Source organism: Dermochelys coriacea, chromosome 2 (genome assembly GCF_009764565.3).
Source record: "Dermochelys coriacea isolate rDerCor1 chromosome 2, rDerCor1.pri.v4, whole genome shotgun sequence".
In the NCBI taxonomy this organism is placed as follows: Eukaryota; Metazoa; Chordata; order Testudines; family Dermochelyidae; genus Dermochelys; species Dermochelys coriacea.
Window position 1 is genome coordinate 250,512,578 of NC_050069.1, and position 27,026 is coordinate 250,539,603.

The 27,026-nt window shown below is 42.6% G+C and overlaps 1 protein-coding gene across 2 annotated transcripts in view; it reads left to right on the forward strand.

Moving 5' to 3' along the window:
- The first annotated feature begins 5,258 nt into the window (after positions 1-5,258).
- PTPRN2 (protein tyrosine phosphatase receptor type N2) overlaps positions 5,259-27,026 on the forward strand; it is a 992,764-nt gene continuing 970,996 nt past the window's right edge. Inside the window, exon 1 of one of the 2 annotated variants that reach the window (XM_038390254.2) lies at positions 5,259-5,685. In XM_038390254.2, coding sequence (XP_038246182.1) covers positions 5,550-5,685 — 136 coding nt within the window. In that variant the 5' untranslated portion in view covers positions 5,259-5,549. The remainder of the gene's footprint in view (positions 5,686-27,026) is intronic. The other variant, XM_038390255.2, reaches the window with a different exon arrangement.

Consider the following 27,026-nt stretch of genomic DNA (forward strand, 5'->3'; position numbering starts at 1 on the left):
CAGTATTTTCTCCAAAATGGACATTTGTAAGACCTAGTATGTGCACCAAATTACTCACTGTTTCATAATCACCAGTTTAGAGCAAGAAATTCCTCAGTGGAAAAATATGTAGGTTAACTTTTAGGCCTATCAACCTTATCAGGTTTTTTATATGTTGGTTTTGCTTTTTTTTGTTTTTGCCTGAGTGTGTTCACAAAGGTGCAATGCAGAACTGATGAAAAATACATGGGACTAAGAAATCCTGCAAAAACTAAGTATTTGCTGGAAAATATCAGAAGGACTAGAGAATAAGAGCTAGTCCTAAGGTAAAATAGGATCTTGTTGGTAATATTTTAGGCTTACCAACTTTGAAAGTGGCTGTGATGGGATGAACTAGGTCCAGAGGCCCCTTGCTGGAGGCCTCACAATCCTGCCACACTCATCCCAAGTAAGGAGAAGTAGAGAGGTCCTCAAGTAGGCAGCCCTGGGTGAGGGGTATGGCTTAAAGGCAGGGCTGGGTCTGGTTTTAAAGACCATGGACACACCCAACCAGAGTGGGTCTCACAAGAAGTGGGTGCCAACCCCATTATATTTGGTACCAGAGGTGGGAATCCCTTCAGACCAACCCCTGATCACAAGGGACATGACAATGGAGAGGTGATCTGCCTGTTGGTGGCCAGGCCAGCAGCAGCAGGAGGCAGCTATGCAGCAGAAACAGCAGCAGTGGCCCAGGCCCTGCTGATGCAAGTAATGGAGAACCTGCAGAGGCAACTAGAGGCCCAGTTTGTAGCGCAGCAACGGTGGCAGGAGATCCACTCCAACCAGTAGGAGTGGATACAAAGGCGGTTGGTCAATCAGAACCCAGTTGGTGATAGAACTGGTGGTCAGTTGGCTCCCAGCCTAGCGAAGTTCAGACCAGATGAGGACCCTGAGGTCTTTCTCTGGACCTTTGAGTGGGTAGCCAAGGCAGCAGCCTGGAAAGAGTCAACTTGGGCAACAGGTGGCTTACTGGGCGGTAAGCAATGAGCAGGCAAGTTCCTACCCTGTGGTGAAGGCAGCCATTTTGGATCAGCTAGGGCTGACTCGAGAGGCACACAGGCACAAGTTCCAGATGGAATCGTTCCCATGAGCGGCATGACCACGGGTAATGTCCCAGAAGTTACGAGACCTGGCGACACGCTGGCTTTGCCCAGAAACCAGGTAGGTGGAGAAGCACCTGGCTCAGGTGGTCCTAGAGAAATTCCTGAAGGTCCTACTAGGTGGGGCACAGAGCTGGGTAAGGGATTTCTAGCTTATCTTAGTGGGAGAAGTAGGGTAAGGAGACCCCAGAAAAGAGTCCAGAAGCGAGACCAGAATATCCCAGATGTGAGGAACCTGCTGAGGAAGTGCCAGCAAGAGTTGGACGAGGCTAACATCTCCAGAGAAAAAGTTATTAGCCAGCTGGTCCAGGTAAGAGCAGCAATTGGCCCGGGTACAGTGGAAGCCAAGGGTCAGACGCTTACAGGCAGCATTGGCCCAGGCCCAGAGGCAGAAGGATCAGTGGGCACACCCGGATACAATAGAGACCCAGAAAAAGGCCTGGGCCAGCAGAGTACAGCAGGGACCTCAAGAGAGTTCAGCATCAAGCAGAACACTGTGGGAACTCAGGCTAAATACCAGAGTGCTAACTAGTGCTAACCAGACAGATTCACCCCAGCTGGAAGAGGCAAAAGAGAAGGGTGGGGATAAAGAACAGGACCCTAGGATAGGGAAGGGAACAGTGCATGCAGGCTTTATAAGCTCCCTCCTAATAGAGGATGACATGGTGAAATGATTGGAGCCAGCAGAAAAGGAACTGGAGGATCTCAAGTTCAAGAATGAGCAGGTGATGGAAGAGCTCCAGTTCACCGAGGAGGAAAAAGAGCACTTGCTCCACACGATGTGTGATTATGAAACACAGTTAGAGGCTTGGCGTACAGAGACCCCAAAGCCCAGGCGGCGAAAGTGAGTCAAGGACCATGAACACGCTCTCCAGGTAAGAAAGACCTGGGAGCTTCGACTCTGGACACAGGGTAAAGCCTGGCTAGAAGCTCTCCAGACAGTGAGGTCTGGGGGAGGGAGACCTGATTGAAAGGGGCAAGGAGTAATACAGACTCTCAAAGTGAAGAGGCCAGAGAGAAAAGGACCCTGCTAGATCGGGGCCATAGGCATTGACTCTGTGGGTGCTCTGGGGCTGGAGCACCCATAGAAAAAAATAGTGGGTAATCAGCACCCACTGGCAACCCCACAGGTCGCATCTCCCCCTTGCCCCCAGTGCCTCCCGCCCACCGCTATCAGTTGTTCAGTGGCGTGCAGGAGGCACTGGTGGGAGGAGGCAGGAAGGGGCAGGGGTGAGGGTTGGTGAAGGGATGGAGTGGGGGTGAGATGTGGGGCGTACTGGGGGTCAAGCACCCCTCGGGAACAGAGGAAGTCAGTGCCTATGATCAAGGCACAGACAGACTATAACTAATAGCCCTCCAAACAGAGAAGTCTGGGAGGGGAAAGACCCTGCTAATGTGGGGCAAAACAAGAGAGTACTTACTACTGAACTACTCCTGTCGGGGAGGGGAGAAATGTGATTGGGTGGACTAGGCTCAGAGGCCCCCTGCTGGAGGCGCAGGGTCCTGCTGCACTCATCCCAGGTAAGGAGCAATGGACAGGTCCTCCAAGCAGGCAGCCCTGGGGGTGCTGCCTAACAGCAGGGCTGGGACTGGTTCAAAGACTGCGGACGCACCCAACCAGAGGGGGGACTTGCGAGAGGTGTGTGCCGACTCTGTTACAGTGGCCCTTTCAATAGTTTTGGAATGTCTGTCTCACTTGTCAATTAACTATCTTTATCCTCTCTTTGAGGCCTTACTCCTGACTTCACTGGCCTTGTATACTTAAAAGATTTCCTATTATTTTTCTTTTCTTTGATGTATTGCCTTCTATGTCTCAAGTTCACATTATTAAATATTAATGTTGTAATCTTTCCAGTCACCTGCATGCTATGCATACAAATGTATTGAGTTTCCATGATGCTCTACATTGTATTCATTAATAAATGTTTAGTTGCTATGACGATAGCTCACTGCAAACAATAGGAATTACAAAAATCTGCACTAACGTTAGTTATCTTGTGATATATTAAACAACTTGTTATATCATTATGCCTGCCATTTGCCCCTTCTTAACTCAGTCATTTTTTGCACTTTCCTGTACATTCACATGGCCTTTTTCATTGTTTCCTCTACTGCTGGCTTTAAAGCCAAATGGTTTGCATGACCCATGAGAATAGCTTAATTTATCTCGCAGCACTTCCATCTCTGTGTGTCTGTTCTCTATCTTGCTATCTATTGCTTTTTGGTTTTCCCCTCCCCAAACTCCCTGATTTCTGGTGAAATTAGATATCAAGATGATCTTCACTTTTGTATGCCTTCTACTTTCCAAACTTGTGTTTTTCCAAGAAGTCATGAATTATCCTTTTCTTCCCCATGATTAAGTAAGGAAGCAACCCTATAACCCGTCCACAACTGTCACTCCTACCTCTTAAGGGAGGGGCTCACAAACTGCTCATAAAGGCAAAATGTAGGAAAGCTGGGGTCTGCACAAAATTTGCATAACAAAGAGGAGATTGCAGTCCCTTTAAACTTTAATATGGAAGGGCAACCCGGAGAGACTACGGGTCCCAGAATGCCACACTCTGCCTCCATGTATGCTGCAGCTCCACATCTATGATAAGTGACAGCTAATGCTTTATTCCAACATTATAAAGTTTGTGAATGAGAGGCTATAATGATTCTAGCCCAGTAAAAAGGGGAAGAAGAAATGTCATCAAATATAATGAAAGGTCATCTGCATAAAGGCTGAAGCAAGAAAAACCTTCATAAAGGCCCAGCAACAATATATGAATTAAGTCATTAACAGTGTGTGGTATTGGGGTCCAGCTGCCTGTATGTCCCTGGGCTTGATAGCAAGAGCAATATCAGGACAGCTGTGTGAGCTAAAGAATGCAAGATTCTTGGGATTTAAATTAGTCACACTAAAGGATCTATCAAAATGGTGAGGTTTTGAGAAGAGCCTATGAGGGCAAATAAACGCAGTGTTTTTTTCTGGCAGAGGTTCTTCCGCGATCCCCCTGATCCCTAGTTAATAGCCAGCCATTCAGTTAAAGAGAATGTTGGGGTCATAACTAGGTTTCTAAGGGAGACATATCCTATCCAAATACTTCTAAATCAACCCTGCTGGATATGGTTCATCTGTGGGCTCTTAAAATACTTCTGAATGAGAAATAACATCTTCACAGAGAAGTTGCAAGTATTTTGAAAAAAATCTCTTTGAGGTGGACACACAGTTGACACCCCTCTACAACTCTTTCCCTCTCACTTAAAATTGAGCAGGCTGAACTGTTCTTGCTATATTGATCTATTTACTGTAAACTTATCCAGTAACTGCACTTAATATAACTTTGTTTCCTCCCTCCTTGGGTTATGATGATGTGGAAAACAGATGAATAGAGTCTCAAGTCCTTTACTCCCCACCCCCTCCTGTTTTACTGAGCTTGCCCTGAGATAGGCTTTGGGGGCGGGGGAGAGGGGGAAAGGGCACTATTGGTGGGAACCGTTATTAAAATATTGGCAGTGCCCACAGGAGGAAGGGGAGACTGGGCAAAAATTTGTTGGGCGGGGGGAGAAGTGGGGCTGAGAGACCCTAACCGGTGGGGCAGGGACCTACCTATTTCCCTACTTTTGACCCTTTGGCCCTACCACCTGTCCTTGTTGTTTTTTCTGTTGTTCCCTATAATTACTTGAGTCCCGGGCCCAGTGGATCCTCCATGTAGGCTGGGGAAGGGTCCTTTAGCCTGGAACCCAATAGGAGGGGACCTAAGTATCTTTAGTTTACTCAGGGAAGCAGTTTGGATGCTGTAAATCATATCATTAGTAATGGGGAAAGGAGACTAGAAGGAAACATGTTTTTCTGGCAGCAGATCAAAATGTCAAGGGTGTTTGTGGGTAACGGTGGGAAACTGATATTTTGGGGCGTTTGAGCCTCGTTTCACCCTGAGGCCCCTTTTTGTTGTTGTAAATACCTGATCTTTCCTGCACCTTGCAGGCACCAATGTTTGCTGCGGGGGAACCTCGCTCTGGGGTGTAGAAGCATTTGGGTGGGGAGAGGCAGTTAGGGAAGCCCGCGCGCGCACCCTCCCTCCGTCCGGGGGGGGATGGGGGAGCAGGGGTGGGCGGGGGAGCCCCCCTCAACCCCTGTCCAGGGTGGAGGCCGGAGAGGCGGGGCGGGAGCCCTGGGGCTCAATGGGAAGCAGCTGCGGCGCGGAGCTCATTCATGTGCAGGGAGGAGGCGCCTGTGCGCCGGCTCCCCCTCCCGCTGCCTGCCCGCCCGCCTGGCAGGGAGTCCGGGGAGGGGCCGGCTGGGGCGGGCGGCGCTGGTAGCTGTCCTGGGTGTTGAAGCTGCTGCCGGATCTAGGGAGCCGCCGGGAAGCGACGCCAGCCCGGACGAGGCAGCATGGACTGAGCGCCGGAGGGAGCGGACCGGGAGCCGCCTGCGATGGGCCAGGCATGATGGGGGCGCTCGGCTCCATGCTCCCGCTGCTGCTGCTGCTGCTGCTGCCGGTCTTCGCCGTCGCCCCGCACAGCCAGCTCCCGCGCGCCGGAGCCGGAGCCGGAGCCGGAGCCGCCGCCGAGGCCAGATTCGGTGAGTGCTGCGGCCGCAGAGGAGGGGCCGGGCCGGGCCGGGCGGAGCGGGAGCGGGCTGGGGTCTCCCAGGTGAGCGGGGCTGCCCGGCGGCGGGAAACGGGGCAGCCCCGCGGGACAGTCCCCCGCCCCGCCCCGTGTCGGCCGCCCTCAGCCCGCCCCTCAGCGCGAGCCCCCAGCCCTCTCCCGTCAAGCGCCTTCTGTGAGAGCCCCCAGCCCACGCTGCTGTGAGCCTCGTGTGTCACAGCCCCCCCAGTTCCTCCCCACACACCAGGTTCAGAGTCGTATGAAAGACCCCCCCCCAACTCACCCCGCTGCCAGTATCATGAAACCCGGCCTCCCCCCGCTGCAGAGCCAACTGCCAGACTCATCATGGTGTGAGGTCTCCAGAGACTCACTCCAAACCCACCCCCTTGAGATCATGGTGTGAGATCTCCCTGCCAAACTGACCCCACTGAGATCATGGTGTGAGATCCCCAGAGACCCTCCTGCCAAACCCACCCCACTGAGTCCATTTCGTGAGATCTGCCCCACCCAGAGCCCCTCCTGCTAAACCCACCCCACTAAGACCATTGTGTGAAACCTCCCCACTGAGGTTTCAGGTGAAATCCATCTGAACAGAGCTTATACCACCAACAGTATTTGTGAGAGCTCCCCAATGTGCCTACCTGTGCTTGTGTCACAGGGAGCATTCATGTGAGATCCCCTGCCGCTAAACTGGCTCCACTGAGACCATTCATTTGAGGCTTCCCACAGAGATCCCCAACACTAGTCCCCTAATCTCCTCATCAAATTCAGCCACGGATATCAACAACATGGGACCCCCTCAAACTAATCTAATCCTGCTGAGACCCCCTACCAAACTCAACCTATTGAGACCATTAGTGTGAGACACCCCCCCCCCACAGAGGCTTCTCCAACTAAATTCATCTCACTAAGTCCCCCTCTCACACTTAAAACTTCCACTGAAACCTTCCAATCACTGAGCCCCCAAAATTAAAAGTACCCCACTGCCACCCACCCCCAACTAAATGCACCAAGCTCTCCATATATTTAATCTCCCAAAATCTAAAGTCATTCTGCTGGACCCCTCACATGCTTTAAACGCATACTGAGATCCCTATACAAAGAAATTCCCAAACAACCCCCCACTGAGATACCCAAAATTAACCCACCCACTGACACAATACTGAACCCCACGTTAAGCTTAACTCACGGAGAGCCCCAAAACTATTGAACAATATCCCATGAAGACCATCAAAAAGCCTTATCTTGTTGAGACCTTCTCAAACTAAGCCCTGTTACTAAGATTCCATTTCAATAAACCTCCCACAGAGAACTTCCAAGCACTAAACCTTGCACTTGAATTCCCTAAATTCAGCTCCCCCAAATCATGAGACCCCCAACACTAACCCTAATCTACTCAGAGATGCTTTTACAACTAGCCTCATACTCTGCAGCTAAACACTAAATCTTCTTATCCAAACCCCATTGCAACAAGCCTTCTCCTTTCACTGAAACTCTGATAATTAATCCCAATCAAAGCTATCCACAATGATCTCTATCCAAACAGTCACCCTGACTTACAGCTTCCTACAGTGACTCACCTTGCAAGAAGGTGGTGGTGACTTGGAGAGTTTTGCATTTGGCATCATTTTAATGGCTGCCTGGACTGGTTAGTGAGATCAGAATGTCTAGGTAAATTACCTTCCTCTGAGAAATCCCCCTTTCTATAATAAAACAATTAAATTAAAAACAGAGGAACCCCTCCAAAGCAAACTGTGCAGTTTTCCTAATGCTAATATTGTTTGTTAAAAAGGATTAAAAATGAAGCTAATGATTTCAGTCCAAGACAGAGAGAATAAACATTAAGTGCTTGCTATGAGGGAGGTTGGTGAGGTACGTTTTTTCAGGAGAAGGATTTTGAATTGAAGATAGTAGCAGCATCCTCAGTTGCTTCAGTCATGGAGCCCACTCTTCATGGCCTCATGGGAAGAATGCCTGTGTCCAAAATCTTCACATATTGGCTTAGTATTTTCTTTTATTTTCAGAATGCAGTCACTTACATTCTGCTTCTTGATACAATTCAGTTTCTGGTTCCTGGTGCCCTGAACATAAATTTAAAATCTTTTGGGGAATTACAAGAAGTTTGAAAGCATGGATCTGTTTGAAAAGGAGGAAAGGCTCTATTGCCTTTCAGAAAAGCCAGGAAAATAAACGGCTCTAGCACTGCTGGGTATGGAAATAGTTTTAAAATCTCCCATCCTTTTAGAATTTTATTAATCACTCTCTGGAACATCATTTCAGTATCTTGTTAATTGTGAGTTCAAAACTTTAATTTTTACTAATTTATGGAGGGTTTGTACAACTGTAGGCAACAATTACTGCAAGAAAAACAAATGTAACACTGTACAAGATGTCTGAGTTTTTTGGTTGCCATGGAGGTTATACATTTGTTTTCCTCTGTTTCAACACAGTCCCACTTTGTTAACATACAGTAGTGCAAATATATACAGATACACTATACAACCTCTATAATAAATGCTGGAGTCCACTTAAAAACAATGTATCTATAGAAAAAATCAAATTTAGTTTGTATTTAGTAGGTGATCCAGGAAGTCTCACAATAGACTGACTCATAAATATAAATATACACCCTTGCAGAACCTCATAGGACATTTTTGTGTGCAAAATGGTTGTATAAGTTATTAATTACAATAAAATGATGATCTTCAAATGATGACCTATCTATTTTATAACAAATACCTACATGGTTGTTTCAAGAAATTGGGGATTGACAAGTTAAAAGACAAGATAAAATATTAGATCTGTACATCTTCCTTCCTCTGCCCCCATATTGCACATACTATTGCAAGTCGTTCCTGTAAGAATGTGTTTTCATAAGATACCATTATCAGCAAGAGAACATACTGTCTACTACAGCTTCTTGACATTTAATATACTTCTTTACTGGTAGCATTTTTCATGCAACTAAATGTGAAAACATACAGCAAAAAAACTAGATTTAGCCAAAAAGAGATGGTCTTATCTTTTCCAACAAGGTGTTCAGTTTCACAGAGAAAGAAAACAGCTGAGTACATTGTATCCAGAATAGACATTGTGTTCAGAAGACTGATTAAAAATAGAGCTAGTAGTTTAATATTCTAAATTAATCCTTGTATGTTAAAGGGACACTGCCAACTTGAATTTTTGGTGGTGAACTATATTAAAAAACAAGAACACAACCATTTCTGATAGAGCAGCCTACAAACAATATATCCTTATTTTGTTTCCTAATTCTGTTAGAATTTTTACATTTTTTTTCTGTTCCCCTACTGGTGGTAATATTGATCTTTTCGGCTAGTCAGTTTCTCCCTTACTAAATAACTGCACAGGAGAAGCAGTAAAATTGGCTGTACACAACATGTTTTCAAATACATAAATCAAGCAGTTTTTAATCTTGGGTGTTGCTTATAACTATAGTAGGTACAACATTTTCATACAGAATTATTGGTTTCAATTTGATGGTGTCCCTTTTAAAAAGATACAGCTGGATCTGATTTTCATATTAGATGACTTAGATGCTATGGGAAACTTGAGAACAAAAGAAATTGTCAGTATTGTTTATTACACTATTACATTGAAGGGATGATTTATTTGTACTAAAACATTAAACTTAATTCAGTACTTTAAGGTAAGTACAGTCACCTTAATATTGGTATTAAGTAATTGTAGTTTTATGTTTAATTTTATTTTAGATATGGTGACTTAAAATATACTTTTGTAATGCAGAAGGTGATGCTTGTGAACTGCAGTAAAATGGATGTGGTTATTTGTGCAAAAAAAGTTAATATTTTATGATGTATTTGAATATAGCAATGTAGTTCTACTGTAGTTTATAAACTTGAGTTCTGTTTTTGTATCTTTAGCTCTCTAATATGACTGCAATAAATCAGTGTTGTTTTGGAAAATAAATTGTTGAAAACAATTGTTTCCATGTGCCCTATAATAACAGTTGCCTTCAAAGTGCTATGGAAATGATTTTATCAAAATTTGCTCTAAATGTAAACCAAGATCAAATGGACTGTAATTTATGTGGCAGCATTTCAGTTTAGAAGAAGTAGGAAAGATCCTTTTTTTGATACAGCAGTAAATGTAGGTTCCATTCATGCTTGTCACATGCAGTGAATGAACATTTCATTTCGGTTGCAGGTTAATTTTAAAAATGGTAGGTAGGTAGAAACTGATTACATTAACTTATAGACTATTAGATAGTGCTGCATATTATTTGTACGAGTTTCACAAAGAACACTGTACTAAACAAAACTGACTTGGGCTTCAGTCCTGGGACTACTTATATGAGTAAAGTTAAGCACATTCTGAATAAATGCCAGATCAGGGGCTTGGGTTCCTCCCTCCCCAACAGAGAGAGAGAGAGAGGGAGGAGGAGGAGGGTCTGTATAAATATGGAGTTAGTTCTACATCCAAATGTTCTTACATTACAAGAATACTGAATGGCTGACAAGACTGAAGAAAGGATACAGTGTTTTTTTGGTCAGTGGTTTGAATTCAGCCTAGGATTAGTAGGGGCTGAAAGTTGCTGCCATCTGATGGGTAGTTATTGGGGAATGGCAAATCAGTTTCTCAGTTTAGTACTTAGTTGACAGGTGTTAACATTATCAAACTCACCTGTGATGGGGACTGGGCTTACCAGTGGTGCTTTCTAGTGATTAGGTCATTTTATCATACACGCTGTAAGGAGAAACCCATTGTTTCATGTTCTCTGTGTGTGTATATCAATCTCCCCTCTGTATTTTCCACCAAATGCATCCGATGAAGTGAGCTGTAGCTCACGAAAGCTTATGCTCAAATAAAATTTGTTAGTCTCTAAGGTGCCACAAGTACTCCTTTTCTTTTTGTGAATACAGACTAACACGGCTGCTACTCTGAAAATATATACAGTCCAACATCCCCACAAAATAAAGGATCTTCAGCCCACCTCTGGGCCCCTGTGGGTGGCATGCCATTGACTCAGTAATTACAGTAACTCTCTTTTCTCTGGGGGGCAGGGGTGGGGAAAGGGTTCAATGCCCCTGTGACACTGAGCACCCCTGCATTCACACTCTACACACTAGTGTAATCATTTTGTACAAAATATGCATTGAGGTGGCATTTGAAAACCAATATCAATATTTTGATATGATATATGTACGTGGTGGGTATTAAGAGATACGGGTATATACTAGAATTATGACTAAAGTGTGCTTAAACTAGGCATGTTGGGGAGTTGATAAACAGGTCCCACGTAGACAAAGGAATGTGAATTTGATTCTCTGACTGGCCTGTTCTTCAGGCAAAGGCAATGAAGTTCCATATTTGCATGTAAGTAGTAAACAGGACCACCAAGACAGTAGGGAAAGGAGATGGCAGGAAACAGAACAATTTGCATTTAAGCTAACAAGTGGGGAAGGAAGAGCATGAAGCTTCCTTTACTACCAGACTCCATGTTGTCTTCCTAACAGCTTTAATAAACTTTGCTTTGAAGGGTTACTTTCATAAAAATCAATTTCACAGGTTTATTGGTCTCTAAAGAGTGGAGGTCTAAAGTGATAAGCAATTGAATCAACTGATTGTATACAATATTACTTTATTATAAAAGTGCATAGAGTGAGGTCTTTTCTGATAGCTAATGATACACTGGTGATTAATATCACTGTGAAATGTATGTATGAACACTATATGAGGAAATATGGATACTTAATGATATTAAGTTTTAAAGTCTGTGGCCAAACAGGGAGAAACAGGTTCCCTCCCAGACAAGACAGAAGGCAGCTATTTACCTGTTTCCTATATAAATTAAGCATAGTGGAATCAAGACAATGGAAGCCCTATTTACATACAGGGTGATGGAAGCCCAAAGGAAGGGAAGAACAGTATGGTCATCCTGCTTCTTGAACTGAGGTAATTGAACTCTGGAAGATATAAGCAAAAACAAAAGCCATCTTTAGGATCCATCACTAGACAGACCTAAGGGAACAGAGCTCTCTCAAGCTGAGAAAGATGGGTCATTCAACCAAGGGGGAGAAGGGGTTGAAGTCTCTGGAAACTGAATATAGTTGAGAAACCATCCCAAAGAAAGCCTATACCTTGCTAGATTAAATTTTAGTCTTCTAGATATGGTGTTTTCACTTTTATATGCTTGTAATGCTTTCTAACATTATTCCTCTTATTTGGCATAACTTAATTTGTCCTATTGTTAATAAATTTGTTTTATGTTTACTGTAAACCAATTCACTGCTGAGTTTAAATGGAGGGATGTATTTACCCCAGTTAAGTTAATAAGTTGTGATGTGCTTTTGTCTGTTTACAAGAACAAATTAACCTTAGTATGTCTCAATCAAGGTTGGTGGATGCCAGGTTGGGCTGCTGGGGTCAGAGTTACAAAACCAGGGCTGGCTGCATAGCACACAGACACTCAAGATGTGACCTGCATGCAGGGCTGGATTAACTCTTGTGGTCTTGGGCTATTAGATTTTGTGGGGCCCCTGGCAGTTTGGAGTGTGGGAATGGGCTCAGGGCTGGGGCAGGGGATTGGGGTGCGGAAGGGGGTGCAGCTCCAGCTGGGGGTGGGGCCAGGGATGGAACAGGGGGTTGGGGTGCAGCAGGAGGTTCGGGTTGCGGGCTCTGGGTGGGAGTTTGGGTACGGGAGGGGGCTCTGGGCTGAGGTGGGGGTTGGGGTGCAGGATACAGGCTCCGGCTGGGAGACGCTTACCTCGGTTGGCTTCTAGTCGGCGGTGTGGCAAGGCTAAGGCAGAGTCCCTGCCTACCCTGGCTCTGCGCTGCTCTGCTCCCCAAGGTGGCTGGCATGTCCAGCCCCTAGGCGGAGGGTGCCAGGCTGCTCTGTGCAATACATGCTGCCTCCGCAGCTCCCATTGGCCGCAAGACTGGGGGTGGGGGCAGCGCACAGAGATTCACTGAATGCCTCTTGCCTAGGGGCTGCAGGGACATGCTGGCGCTCGCGAGGGCAGGGCGCTGACACTTGGGGACCGGTGTCTGGCCTGTGGCACGAAGACTTGCTGCAGGCCAGAAGAAAAGAAGCAGCAGGCCGCATTGGGGCTATGGGCCTCCTCTTAGTCCAAGGCTCTGGGCTGAAGCCCCTAAAGCCCTTGTGTTAATCTGGTCCTGCCTGCATGCCTGGAGGCTGGCTGTAAGTGTCCCAGGCTGGGAGCTACAGCAGCAAAGCATTGTAAGGCACCCAGTGTTGCAGGGCAAGTGGTGATACAACCCCTCACTGGTCTGGATTTCACCCAGAATCAAACTCCATCACAGCCCCTTCCACAAATTGGAGGTTGATAGAGGAGCCAAGGCCCTCTCTCCATCTCCACCAAACTCTGACCCTGAGCCCCATGAGAGGCAGTAATAGCAAATACCCCAGAATGATTGAAGCACGCTTCCCTGCAGTCCACTTCCTACCACTCACTTCCCCCAGGGTCTCAAAGTTTTTTCACTTGCAGTCCAACAGAAAATATCATAAACAACTGACTTTTCCACCCAGCTGGGCTCAGCTGGTAACCTTCTTTGCAGGCTATCTCCAGCTTCAGACTGTCACAAATTCATGACTTTCACTCCCACTCTCCAAGATCATTACAGTCTGCCTCTACCTAGGGTTTTAGGTAGGCCGCAGTATCTGATCAGTCCCTGCCTCCAGTCAGGCTTCCAGATCAGAGCTCAGCTACCCAGGCTTCCCTCAGTCCAAGAGAAAAAGCTCTCAGCTACCTGTCACGTGGGTCTCCTCCCTGGTCCCTCCTTTAGGGCCTGAGGTACCTGTTGTTGGTACTGGGATGGGTGGGCCTAGGGCCACCCAAAATAAATGATCTTCCCCCCTCAACTGAGGGGAGGAACCATTGAACCCAGGCCACAAATGAATTATTCGGACAACAAATGAAAAACAGATTGAAAAATCTGGGCTCCAGAGGAGGACACTGAACGGAGAATCCCTGACGGTGTCCACTGCTCCTTCACCACTGTGACTGATTAACATAAAATTATGATGTGGAAGTCCACTGGAGATGGAGCTGATAGGGAATGATTGTATGGCTGGTTGAGTAAGATTTTTAATTTTGTTTTACTTTTGCTCAGATCTGAATTTAAAATGTGGCTTCAGAGGGTGACAACCAATTAGTTCAACTAAATCACCACCAGGGAATTTGAGTTTGTTTTCTACGTCTTAAAAATATCTAATTACACTATATTTGTCTTGGTAAAGGTGGGTCTGTAGAATTTTAATTTTGATTATGCAATATGTTAAATATTAGCTGTTGTTTTTAATCCATTTCATACCGGAGTATAGCTCAGGGCTTGCTTTGATATTGCAGAACCTTACTTGAAATAACACGTGCCAGATTCCATCTAGCCCTTACTAAATATGACCAGGTTCCTTCCCACCAGCCCTCTCCCCTCCTCCCCATCTATGTATTCACGAGAACCACTGGATATCTTTTGGTTTATTACAACCAACTTCAAGTAATAGAGACTCCTCTCCACCTGTTTGAGAAGCACTGCATTCACTGGTGAACATCCCTCACCCCACTACATGGAGTAGGAATTAAAGATGTGGAGCCAAAACAAAAACAAAACTGGATTGTGAAGTTAGGAATTAAATGTCTTTGATTTTTTTTTTTTTGGCCATAGAATTAGATGTGAGCGGAGATAAGAAATCAAGGGTATATGGTGCAGTATTGCCAATCTCAAGCATTCAAAAATCATGAAACTGGTATAAGAGTCATGAGATTTTTTTTTTTAAATAATTAATTTTGGGTTCTTTTTATATGCTTTCTAGTTTCAGCATTTAGGGTGTGCTGGTTTTAAGTTTTCAAGCTTTTCTCCATAACCATGAGTGCTAGAAACTTACTTTCTTTTTAAAATGAAAGGTGATATTCTTATGCAGTCTCCTTATCCAGGAGTTAGGGCTTCAGGAAATACATGAAAAATTGCAAGAATCTTGATAAAATTGGCAATACTGATGGCGTTTCAGCTGTTGTGGATTGGATGTGCGATGCATGGCACCTTGAAGAACAAGGTTCGATGTGGCCACAGTGGTTGCAAAGATGTAAGGTCTCTTCTGGCACGACAATAAGAGGTTTCAGGCCTTGAAATCCAAGTTCCAGGGCTGAATTGTCTTGCAGAGTAACTTAAATACGATGCTGTAAATAAAATATTGGAATGCATGTCCCAAAGAGCATTTTGGGGTCTTTGCAGAATGGAAGACTCTCGGGCATCAACAGTCTGATGGAATGGTAGGGAAACCTAAAAAGTATCATTTAAGGTATTCATTTATTCTGTAGATTAAAAAAATCAGAATAAAACATTTAATCAGATGAACACATTTTTGGTTTGGTAGCATAGTTGATTACTGGAGAGTGGTCCAAGCAGCTTCTCTGAAAAGGTTTTCCTTTCAGAGCCAAGATTTGGGTTTGTTTCCATCTCCAGTTAATACACTAATGTTTTTACCACATACAGATCTGGAAGCACGTGCTGCCCTCGATACATGCATGGAACTTGAACCGAAATGAATGGTAGGTTCCCATATGGCTTGAAAGAAGTATATAGCCTCAATATTCATAACTTGGGAATGAGCTGCAAGTCAAAAATTAGTTTAGTAGTTCCAGTGCAGTACACATCACAAAAACCACCACAAAGGAGGTGGTTGGATCATTGGGTTGATACTGGGCTATAGAACCTTTCACCTATATCTCACTGGTTCAAATCTGGCCCAGATGAATAGTGACTGAAAATCATTATCTGATTGTTCATAAGTGGGTGTGAAATGTACTTTAGTTTGTAGTGGACAGGGATCCCACATCAAAAAAAACGACCACTGCAATTGGAACTAATTGTCAATCTTATCAGATCATCATCTTAATACAATTTTTAAATGGGTTACACTCTTGCTCTTGGAGCGGTCTTGCTAGGTTTAGTTTGAAACAGCCTGACAGAACATTGTGGGAAGGCTTGCATTACCCCTACTCATACCCTACCTGTATTGTGGACAGATAAAGGACCTCACTATCCAAAGCTCTCATCCTGGCATCTTCACAAGAATAAATTAATTTACTTTAAAAACTGATACAGCTGAGTTCAATTTGCAGTTTATAGTTTGTAATCTCTTTTCAAAATAGGTTCAGGAATGGAATTTGAAGGATAAGATTGAGTTGCACTGGAATAGCAATGTGGGGAAGCTTGCACAACACCATGATTCTATTATACCTGAATCTTCTTGCTGCTACTGGTAAATTCTTTTCATGGGTACTAAAGTAAATTAAATCAACTACTATCTTTAAGAAAGTAATTTTATAATGTACCATGTCATACAAAGCTAAAGTCAGTTGTATACATGTTCATTTTACTGAACTGCTAAAACAAATGAAGGGATGTAAAATACTGCAAAAGATTACCTTGTTTAAACCATATTTTAGACCCCTGGTCATTTCTACCCATAGATTCATAGATACTAAGGTCAGAAGGGACCATTCTGATCATCTAGTCTGACCTCCTGCACAGTGCAGGCCACAGAATCTCACCCACCCACTCCTATGAAAAACCTCACCCATGTCTGAGCTATTGAAGTCCTTAAATCATGGTTTAAAGACTTCAAGGAGCAGAGAAGCCTCCCTCAAGTCAACCATGCCCCATGCTACAGAGGAAGGCGAAAAACCTCCAGGGCCTCTCCAATCTGCCCTGGAGGAAAATTCCTTCCCGACCCCAAATATGGCAATCAGCTAAACCCTGAGTATATGACAAGATTCACCAGCCAGATACTACAGAAAATTCTTTCCTGGGTAACTCAGATCCCATCCATCTAATATCCCATCTCAGGGGATTTGGCCTATTTACCCTGAATATTTAAAGATCAATTACTTACCAAAATCCCATTATCCCATCATACCATCTCCTCCATAAACTTATCAAGTAGAATCTTAAAACCAGATAGATCTTTTGCCCACCACTGCTTCCCTTGGAAGGCTATTCCAAAACTTCACTCCTCTGATGGTTAAAAACCTTTGTCTAATTTCAAGTCTAAACTCCTGGTGGCCAGTTTATACCCATTTGTTCTTGTGTCCACATTGGTGCTGAGCTGAAATAATTCCTCCCTCTCCTGTATTTATCCCTCTGATATATTTATAGGAGCAATCAGATCTCCCCTCAACCTTTTTTTAGTTAGGCTAAACAAGCCAAGCTCCTTAAGTCTTCATAAGACAAGTTTTCCATTCCTCGGATCATCCTAGTAGCCCTTCTCTGTACCTGCTCCAGCTTGAATTCATCCTTTTTTAAACATGGGAGACCAGAACTGCACACAGTATTCTAGGTGAGGTCTCACCAGTGCCTTGTATAACGGTACTAAAACCTCCTTATCCCTACTGGAAATGCCTCTCCTGATGCATCCCAAAACCGCATTAGCTTTTTTCACAGCCATATCACATTGGCAGCTCATAGTCATCCTATGATCAACCAAATACTCCAAGGTCCTTCTCCTCTTCCGTTACTTCTAATTGATGCATCCCCAATTTATAACTAAAATTCTTGTTATTAATCCCTAAATGCATAACCTTACACTTCTCACTATTAAATTTCATCCTATTACTATTACTCCAGTTTACAAGGTCATCCAGATCCTCCTGTATAATATCCCGATCCTTCTCCGAATTGGCAATACCTCCCAGCTTTGTATCGTCTGCAAACTTTATTAGCACACTCCCACTTTTTGTGCCAAGGTCAGTAATGAAAAGATTAAATAAGATTGGTCCCAAAACTGATCCCTGAGGAACTCCACTGGTAACCTCCCTCCAACCTGACAGTTCGCCTTTCAGTAGGACCCGTTGCAGTCTCCCCTTTAACCAATTCCTTATCCACCTTTTGATGTTCATATTGATCCCCATCTTCTCCAATTTAACTAATAATTCCCCATGTGGCACGGTATCAAATGCCTTACTGAAATCTAGGTAAATTAGATCCACTGCATTTCCTTTATCTAAAAAATCTGTTACTTTTTCAACAAAGGAGATTAGGTTGGTTTAGCACGATCTACCTTTTGTAAAACCATGTTGTATTTTGTCCCATTTACCATTGACTTCAATATCCTTAACTAATTTCTCCTTCAAAATTTTTTCCAGGACCTTGCATACTACAGATGTCAAACTAACTGGCCTGTAGTTACCCGGATCACTTTTTTTTCCTTTCTTAAAAATAGGAACTATATTAGCAATTCTCCAATCATTCGGTACAACTCCTGAGTTTACAGATTCATTAAAAATTCTTGCTAATGGGCTTGCAATTTCAGGTGCCAATTCCTTTAATATTCTTGGATGAAGATTATCTGGGCCCCCCGATTTAGTCCCATTAAGCTGTTTCAGTTTCGCGTCTACCTCAGATATGGTAATATCTACCTCCATATCCTCATTCCCATTTGTCATGCTACCATTATCCCTAAGATCCTCTTTAGCCTTATTAAAGACTGAGGCAAAGTATTTGTTTAGATATTGGGCCATGCCTAGATTATCTTTAACCTCCACTCCATCCTCAGTGTTAAGCGGCCCCACTTCTTCTTTCTTAGTTTTCTTCTTATTTATATGGCTATAGAACCTTTTACTATTGGTTTTAATTCTCTTTGCAAGGTCCAACTCTACTTGACTTTTAGCCCGTCTCACTTTATCCCTACATGTTCTGACCTCAATTAGGTAGCTTTCCTTGCTGATCCCTCCCATCTTCCACTCCCTGTATGCTTTCTGCTTCTTCTTAATCACCTCTCTAAGATGCTTGGTCTACAACTCCTTCCTATGAATTTTTTCCCCTTTCTTGGGATACAGGCTTCCGATAGCTTTTGCAGCTTTGATTTAAAGTAATCCCAGGCCTCCTCTACCTTTAGATCCATAAGTTCTTCAGTCCAATCCACTTCCCTAACTAATTTCCTTAATTTTGAAAGTCAGCCCTTTTGAAATCAAAAACCTTAGTTGCAGATTTATTTTTGTTAATCCTTCTATTTAGTTTGAACTGAATTAGCTCATGATCACTTGAGCCAAGATTGTCCCCTACAACCATTTCTTCTGTGAGGTCCTCGCTACTCACCAAAATTGAATCTAAAATGGCATCCCCTCTAGTCGGTTCAGCAACTACTTGATGAAGGAATCCATCAGGTATCGTATCTAGGAAAATCTGAGCCCTATTATTATTACTAGCACTGGTCCTCCAGTCTATATCTGGGAAGTTAGTCTCCCATGATCACGCAGTTTCCATTAGTATTTACTTGATTAAAGACATTAAAAAGGGCTCTATCCATATCCAAATTAGATCCCGGAGGTCTATAGCACACCCCAAGCACTATCGTAGGAGAGGCTTTACTAGTTTTCTTCCCCAATGTAATTTTTGCCCACACGGACTCTGTCTTCTCCATTGCATCGCTTCTTATTTTTTTACATTCTACCTCATCATTGATATACAATGCTACTCCACCACCTTTACTTTTGTTTCTGTCTTTCCTAAACAGCACATACCCTTCAATACCTGTAGTCCAGTCATGACTACTATTCCACCATGTTTCTGTTATCCCTATAATATCTGGTTTCACTTCCTGCACCAGTAGCTCTAGTTCCTCCATTTTGTTACCTAGGCTCCTCGCATTGGTGTATAAACATCTTAATTTTTGCTGTTGGCCTCGCTCACATTTTGTACCCTATTAGGCACAGTCATTCTACAGCCAGTATAACCTATTAGACTAGTATCCACACCGCCCTCGCTCCTTATTCTCCTACCCACAGCTGTATCCTTTCTTACTTCGTCTTCTTCCCTCTCAATGCTAAAATCTGGCGTGGAGATTTCCTGGACATCTCCCATCCATCTCCCCCTAATTCCTAGTTTAAAGCTCTCTTTATCAGTTGTGCCAGCCTCGATCCTAGAAATCTATTTCCTTCCCTACTCAGATGAAGTCCATCCCGAGAGAACTGTCCTCTGTCCGTGAATGCCTCCCAGTGGCCATACATCCCAAAGCCCTCCTTATAGCACCACTGCCTAAGCCATCTGTTGACAGTCATAATCTTGTCACACTTTTGTTGCCCTTCTCTAGGAACAGGAAGGATCCCGCTAAAGATCACCTGAGCCTCAATTTCCTTAAGCGTTTTTCCCAGCCTAGCATAGTCTCCCTTAACACTTTCCAGCGAAAATCTAGCCATATCATTTGTTCCCACATGAAGGATAATTAGGGATTCTTTCCCGCTCCCTTTAGGATCCTTTTCAACCTCAGGTCTACATCCCGTATCTTAGCACCAGGAAGACAGCACACCCTTCTATTCTCTGGATCAGCTCTAGTTACAGGCCTGTCTATTCTTCTTCAATAAAGAGTCCCCGATCACATAGACCTGCCTTTTCCTGGTGACGGTGCTATTCTCCAGTCTCTCCCCTGTTCCCTCTGGCTGCAAGTTCTTTCCATTCCTATTTTCCCTTATAATCCTCTTCAACCCATCTTGTATCCTCCTGGGGCTCATATTGGTGTAGTCTCCCTTGACTCTTCCGCTTTTCCTATAGGACTAGCCTCTCTTCTCTTCTTCCTTACCCTTCCACCTTCAACAAGTACCTGCTGAGCCCCTTCTTCATTTTCCAACTCTGCAAACCTATTCCTAAGCTCTATTTCTCCTTCACTAGCCCATCTTTTCCTCTGCCTGGTTCTTTGAGTCACATGTTTCCACTGACCACTTTCCTCATCCAGTCTCCCCTCAAAATTCCCCAGCCCTGCTTCCATCCTTGAGTCTGAGCTTTTCCCTTCAGATACCTCATATCTTTGCTCCATCATCTGCTCAAACCCCTTCCTAAACTCAGCCAGACTTTCCACCTGCATCTCCAAACCTCGGATCTTTTCCTCCATCAGCTCTATCAGACGACATTTCATGCAGAAAAAACTCTTACCGGTTCCCCCCCTCCAGGATCATGTACATACCACAGCTTCCACATCCAGTCATCCTCAATATGTCTTCCACTACAGGAGTCACTCTCACAGCTGCCTCCATATCTGTCATCACCTTCCCACCTAAATCCTGTTAATCTGGGAAACACAAGGTACACCAAAAAGACCACCCCCCCCAGCAAAAGCAAACCCCAAACAAGCACCACAATCCAAACTCCCCTTGCAAACTCCCACTCAAACTCCCCTGTTTAGAGCTCTGTTTGCTAGCTCCTGTGCCACTGCCTGACTGGCTGGCTACCTTTATAGGACCTCTAGTCAGAAGCCCCACCCCCTAAGCAGGGCTCAGCTGCTCTCCCAGCACAAAGCCCCTACACACACACAAATACTAAAAATACAAAACCAAGTACAACTATCTTCTCCTCCAACAGAACTCCCATCTTCAGTCTTTTCCAGCTGTAGCAAACAAAGGGCAAGGCCCTGCAAAATGTTGAGCACTAGGGGGCCCGATACAGTTAAGCATTTAAATGTGGCTTAACTTTAAGTGCACAGGTAGTCCCATTGAAGTTGAGACTGTTCTCCTGCTTAAAGAGAACTCAGTATTTTGAAGGATTGAACCTTACAAATATGAAAATGTTAGGTCCTCCAGTTATGCACAAAGCTTAACAGGAAAAGTGATTTTAAAAAAATGAGATTTATAACAATATGGCAGACAGCAGAGAGATTTTTAGAAAGGCAGTAGTGATAAAATTGAAGTTCTGGGTCCAATTGTCCTTATATGATTAAAATATTCAAGATATTGAGCCTAATTATATTCATTCTCAAGTGGATGGTTAAACTCTTATTAATTTCTATGGAAACAGGATCAGGCCCATTGTTTTTAGTCTGTTTTTAAAGTTATATATAGTTGGAGTTGGTTGCAATGAGAGAGGATTTCTTTGAAAAAAAATTGTGCATTTCCATCCCTTCCTAATTTTTAATTGCAATTTCATGCTTTCCAAAATCTGTCTGTCTATCTAAAATGTTACTTTGGGCATAACTACTGCACCCTGGATTATATGCAGATATTCCTCTTGACTAATGACAGTTGAAAAATGACTTATTAATAATAATCAGCATGACAATGTTGAAATCAGAGATTTCCAAGGAAAAAATAAAATTAGTAATATTTTGTAGTATTTCCATCTTATCGACTGTCAATAGACTAGGACATTAAGATCACTCAGTCATATTCTTATGTGGCAATCAGAGTAAATCTCTCAAACACTTTTTTTATTGAGCAATAGAAATTGCAGCTATCTGTGATGATTGAGTAGCATTTGGAAAAGGAGCGAGGGGAAGCTTTCATAGAACCATGACTACGTTATATCTGGTATTAAAGTTAGCCAAGCAAAGCGAGGTGCTACACTCACTCAATGGCATTTTTGTTTGTCCATCTGTCATGCCCACTTTGAAGAGTTTTTAATCTGAAGGCAAATAACAAAGAAAGGGTGGTGGAAATGGGTAGCAGGCAAGCAAAGGGGTAGCAGATGTCATGGTTGATATAACACTTACTAAGAAATAACTAAAATGGCGTGTGTGTATGTATATAGTGAAGATAAAGTAAATCAAAACAGATGCATCTCAGGGCTGTCCTGATGAATTAATGGTTTAAAGGATTACCTGACCCCAGTGGGGCATGGCCAGGCATACAATTAGCCGTTTTAATTCTCTTTTAACAGAGTGATCTACACTGAATATTAAACTGTTGTTCATCTCATTATCTTTGTTTTCCCTCTATTAGAATAACACTAAGAAGTTGTTTTCAGCTGAAAAATCATCTTCACACAAGGGAACTCTGAGGGTAGTTCAAGTGCATTAGACAAAGCCCCTCTCATGAACAGCCCCATCAGTCTCTTCATGCTCCTTTAGATGTTTTGGAGTGAATGAGGATTTAGGCATTTTCAGTTCCATCAGTACTTTGCAGACTCAACCTAGCCCTTATATCAATCTAGGGAATTCAGAGATCCAAGACATCATATATTTTAATAGGCCTTGCTTGAAAGCGGTTGAATATAATATGATTAGGTCTGTTTAAAGCAGAGTCTTAACAAAGTATTATTTTAACAATTTTTCTCCTCAGTCTTTTTTTGTGTTGGTACCAGCATGTAATATCTCTTCTCCTAAACTTCATATTGTAAAATATCACCAGATAGCAATTAACTGGAAAGAGATCAATTTTTGTTTTTTCCATTTATTGATGCTTATTCATTCCACTGTGGGTGGTACTCCCACTCTGGTTTCCTATTCTCTATTTCCCCAGTCACAGTTCATTTGTGAATAAGTTTTGCCTAATACAGTTATGGTGATACTGTTTGTGGTTATTGTAATTCACTAGAGAACTTCAGTCTAAATACTCAAACACATGGAGCTGGCTATGATAAAGTGTGCCTATTAATGTAGGCCCTGATCATATAAGCAGCTTCACCAAAGATGTCTGCACTGGTCTGAGGCTAGTTAACTATTAACTAGAACAAACAGGGTGAAAACAAAAAGTTTTTTCTTTGGGAAGGTCCTCTACCTTCTACAACCCTAAATAATCCCCATCTTTCCCATAGGAATAGATTGTTGGTGTGAAAAGGACATTGAGCCCTGAGGATATTCCTCAACATGATAAAATACAACAATTTTGAGTTAGGCAGAAATTTTGGACTTAAATTATGAGAGTGTTCCTTTAATAAAATTAAAATGTTATATTTGAAGAAATTACATTAATGGTTGGTATTTAGTCCCTCAGAATGTTGGTGGTGAACCCATATTAACCAGAACCACCTTTAAACAAGTTTGTAATAGCAAGTTGCCAATGCACCACTAAGTAGATCCTTTGCCAGTATAGATGGGGCATGTACCACATTAAATGTTTTTTTCAAAACTGTTGTAGACTACTACTGCTTCTCCCTGTGTAGAATGGACATAGAAACTATGTACAATCTTGTTGGAAAAAAAATTGTCTAGGTATTACGATTTGAACTCTAAAGGCGGGGAGAAAGGTAGAGGAAGAGGCACTATAGAGGGGCCTGAGCACTGTAAATATTACAATTTAGAGAAGCATTAGAGAAAGATCACTGCTCCCACCATTGAGATTTTATCACTATTGGCATGAGAGGCAGAAGACTCTAAAAATGTACAGAAACACTATATAATAGTTTTAGGCAGTATATGAAGATTACTTCATTTTAATGGAGCTATGGGGGATTTTGGGATAACAGAACGGAATTACTCTAAATGGAATTTGGTTAGTGCATCATAGCTAATTGTTTTGGCTTTACAAAAAGTCCCCGGGCTCTGAAGTAGTCAGGAGCTTTTATTTTTCATCTCAAAGACTGTACCTGCAACAATCCAATACCCTTGACCCTATGCTGGAGTATTTCTTCAACACGGATTCGGAAATAAAACTGTCACTTGTAGAATGGTAACCACCACTTCTTGCAGTACTTAAATTCAACTTTGAGATCTCCCATCAAAGTGCTAATGAGACCAATCCCTGCTGAGTTTGAGACTTCATGAGCCCATTCTTAGCCAGGGCTGCAGTAGGGCATAGGAAAAGACATAACTGAACATGAAACTTACAAAAATTGGATTTTTTTCCCCATTAGCTGACTTCTTTCTCAAAATGAATAAGTTTCTACCATTTATAGTTTGGCCATTTACTGTACATTTCTTATGAGAAGGAGACTATCCTTTACCTGAAAAAAATCTTTATGAATGCACAATAATAAAAGTCTAATTCCTTGTGTGACACCTGTGTTTGGGTGTGGGAGATTAAAGTATACAAAAGGAATTAGAATTAATGATGTAGTGGATCTGTTGGGCATTTGGAAAATATGTTTATGAGGAGCATATTTTAATGACTAGTCTGCTGTCAGATCTATTATGGAGAATATAACCAGTGGGTGAATCTATTTTCTTATTGCCTCTATTCATTTTGAAACAACAATTAGGTGTGCAGCCTGGCAGATAAAAAATGGTAATGTTAAACAAAGAAACACAAAAATAGCCCTAATATGTAGTTACCTGAAAAAGTGTCACTTTAAGAAACATAGCTTTATTTATTTATTTATTTATTTATTTTAAAAGGATGAAAAGTAGATGACAGGTAGAGATCTCAAACTGAGATATGCAGTCTTCATTTTGTGTAACATTATCTTTGATTATCTAACTGTGCAGATTGTAAAACAGAGCAACAGCCCTTCTTCCCTGATTGTTGCTTTACTGCCACCAAAATTAACTTGTGCAGTGTAAGATAATTCTACTAAAATAAATTTAAGTATTATTTTATTCATCTCATGGAGAATAAAGATAATACAGCTGAATAAATTCCAGAACAAAATATTCTGTGCTTAATAGTTGCTTAGATGAACAAAAAATGAATATAGCCTTCCTCACCTCTTGGGCTCCTATGCAGGTCGCTTTCACGATGGTTGTGATAATTACTTGCTTGTGGAACAAGAGATCTGAAGTTGCTCCCAAACCTTGTTCTGCCCTGATATGCCAGCATTGCTGGTTCTATTAAATTTGATGATCACTTTGAGTCATTAGTTTTGTGTTGTGGTCAGAATAAGACTCTAAAGTCTAGAGTTTAGTCTAAAGTCTAAACTCAACAGTTGCTAAGATTGTGTTATGCAGGATCCCACAGAGCTAGGAATGGTGCTGGTTGTAAGCATGTCATTTTTAGATGGTTCTGGTTTCATACACTCCTTTGCATTTCCCAACCGTGGTGAAGACTAAGTTTTGGTGCAGGAGAGATGTTCTATGTAGAGTTGGTCAAAAATGGGAATTTTCATTCCATAGGAAATTCTGATATTTTGACATCTGTTTTTGTCCTGAATCAGGATGAAAATGCAAACTATCGAAATTTTTAATGGACTGGAAAGTTTGGAAAATTTTCAGTTTCAAAAAGCCAAAATATTGTGTTTTGATGTTCTCATAATCAAAATACTATATAATGAGTCAGTTCAACATTGTATTGTGTCCATGTCAACCTGAGCAGCCATAACACATCATAGGAGTTGCGGTTTTGGTGCTGCCCCTCTTTTCCTATATGGGTCTGGTTTCCTGGCCAGACACTTCCATGATGCACATTAGTCATGGGACTCCCTTGGTACACTGCAGTGGTTCAACCAGAGGAGAGGCTGCATTGCTTCATGGAAAATGTAGTGCAGCCAGGAAACTCTGTTCCTAGAGTTATAGAGTTTAAAGCCAGAAGTGAAAATCAGCCTCATCTAGTCTGACCACATGTATATCATGGGCCACCAACACTACCCAGCACTTGCACACTAAACCCAAAAACTGAAATTAGATCGAGCCCTCAGGAGACTTAACTATTATGTGCCAAAGGCAGAGAATAGGAGGGACTGAGGTGTACTAGTGCCCGAGGTGCCTGCAATGGCAGGGAAATGATTAAGTGAGATATAACCAAATAATCCTGGCAAGTGACCCATGCCCACATGCTTCAGAAGAAGGCAAAAAATCCGAAGGTCACTGCCAATCTGACCTGGGGGGAAATTGCTTCCTGACCCACAGATGGCAATCAGTTAGACCCTGAGCATATGAGCAAGAACCAGTCAGCCAGGCACCTGAGAGAGAGAATGCTCGGCACCACCTCAGAGGAGAATGTGGAACCCAGACTGCAATTTCCATGATGCACTGCAAGGAGCACAGCTCAGGAAGATACCGTGCAATGTTGAACTGACCTGAAATGAAACATTTTGATTTGATTTGACAAACTGAAGTGTTTTGTTCTGATTTCCCCAATGAAAAATAAAGTTAACAAAATCAAAAGTTTCTCTTGAAAAAATATTGATTGGGTGGAAACTGCATTTTCCACTGAAAAAAATTGTTGGCAATTCCTGACCAGCTCTAGTTTTTAAGTTAGGATAATGAGAGAAGCTCAGAAGGATTTATTATTTTTTAAAGACCCTAATCATGTTGTGTAACTGTAGGAAGGATGCAAATGGAATCAGTGCAGACATGATATTACATTACCTTTCTGAGATGTCATCTGTAATCGTACTGTCAGCACTAACAAGCCTGTTAAATGTTTTTGTTGTCTCCAAAGAGCAAAAATATATTGGTTGCAACAAAAGTAATTTTTTTTTTCAAAAAAGGTTTCAGTAGCATATACAACTATGTAGGTACTTGCTCTGCAGAGGGAACCAGAACAAAATCAGATTCTATGATTGTTTGTTTAACAACTTACAAATCCTAACCTGATTAGAAATTGTACCTTTCTATGAATACCATGACACTCATGAGCAGGCAAAGGCTTCTTTTTCCAGAGGTAGGAGTGTAATATTTCTTAAAGAATTAGCATTAGAGTTTAACTTTTAACATTTGGGATTTGTTTTGGGATTTTT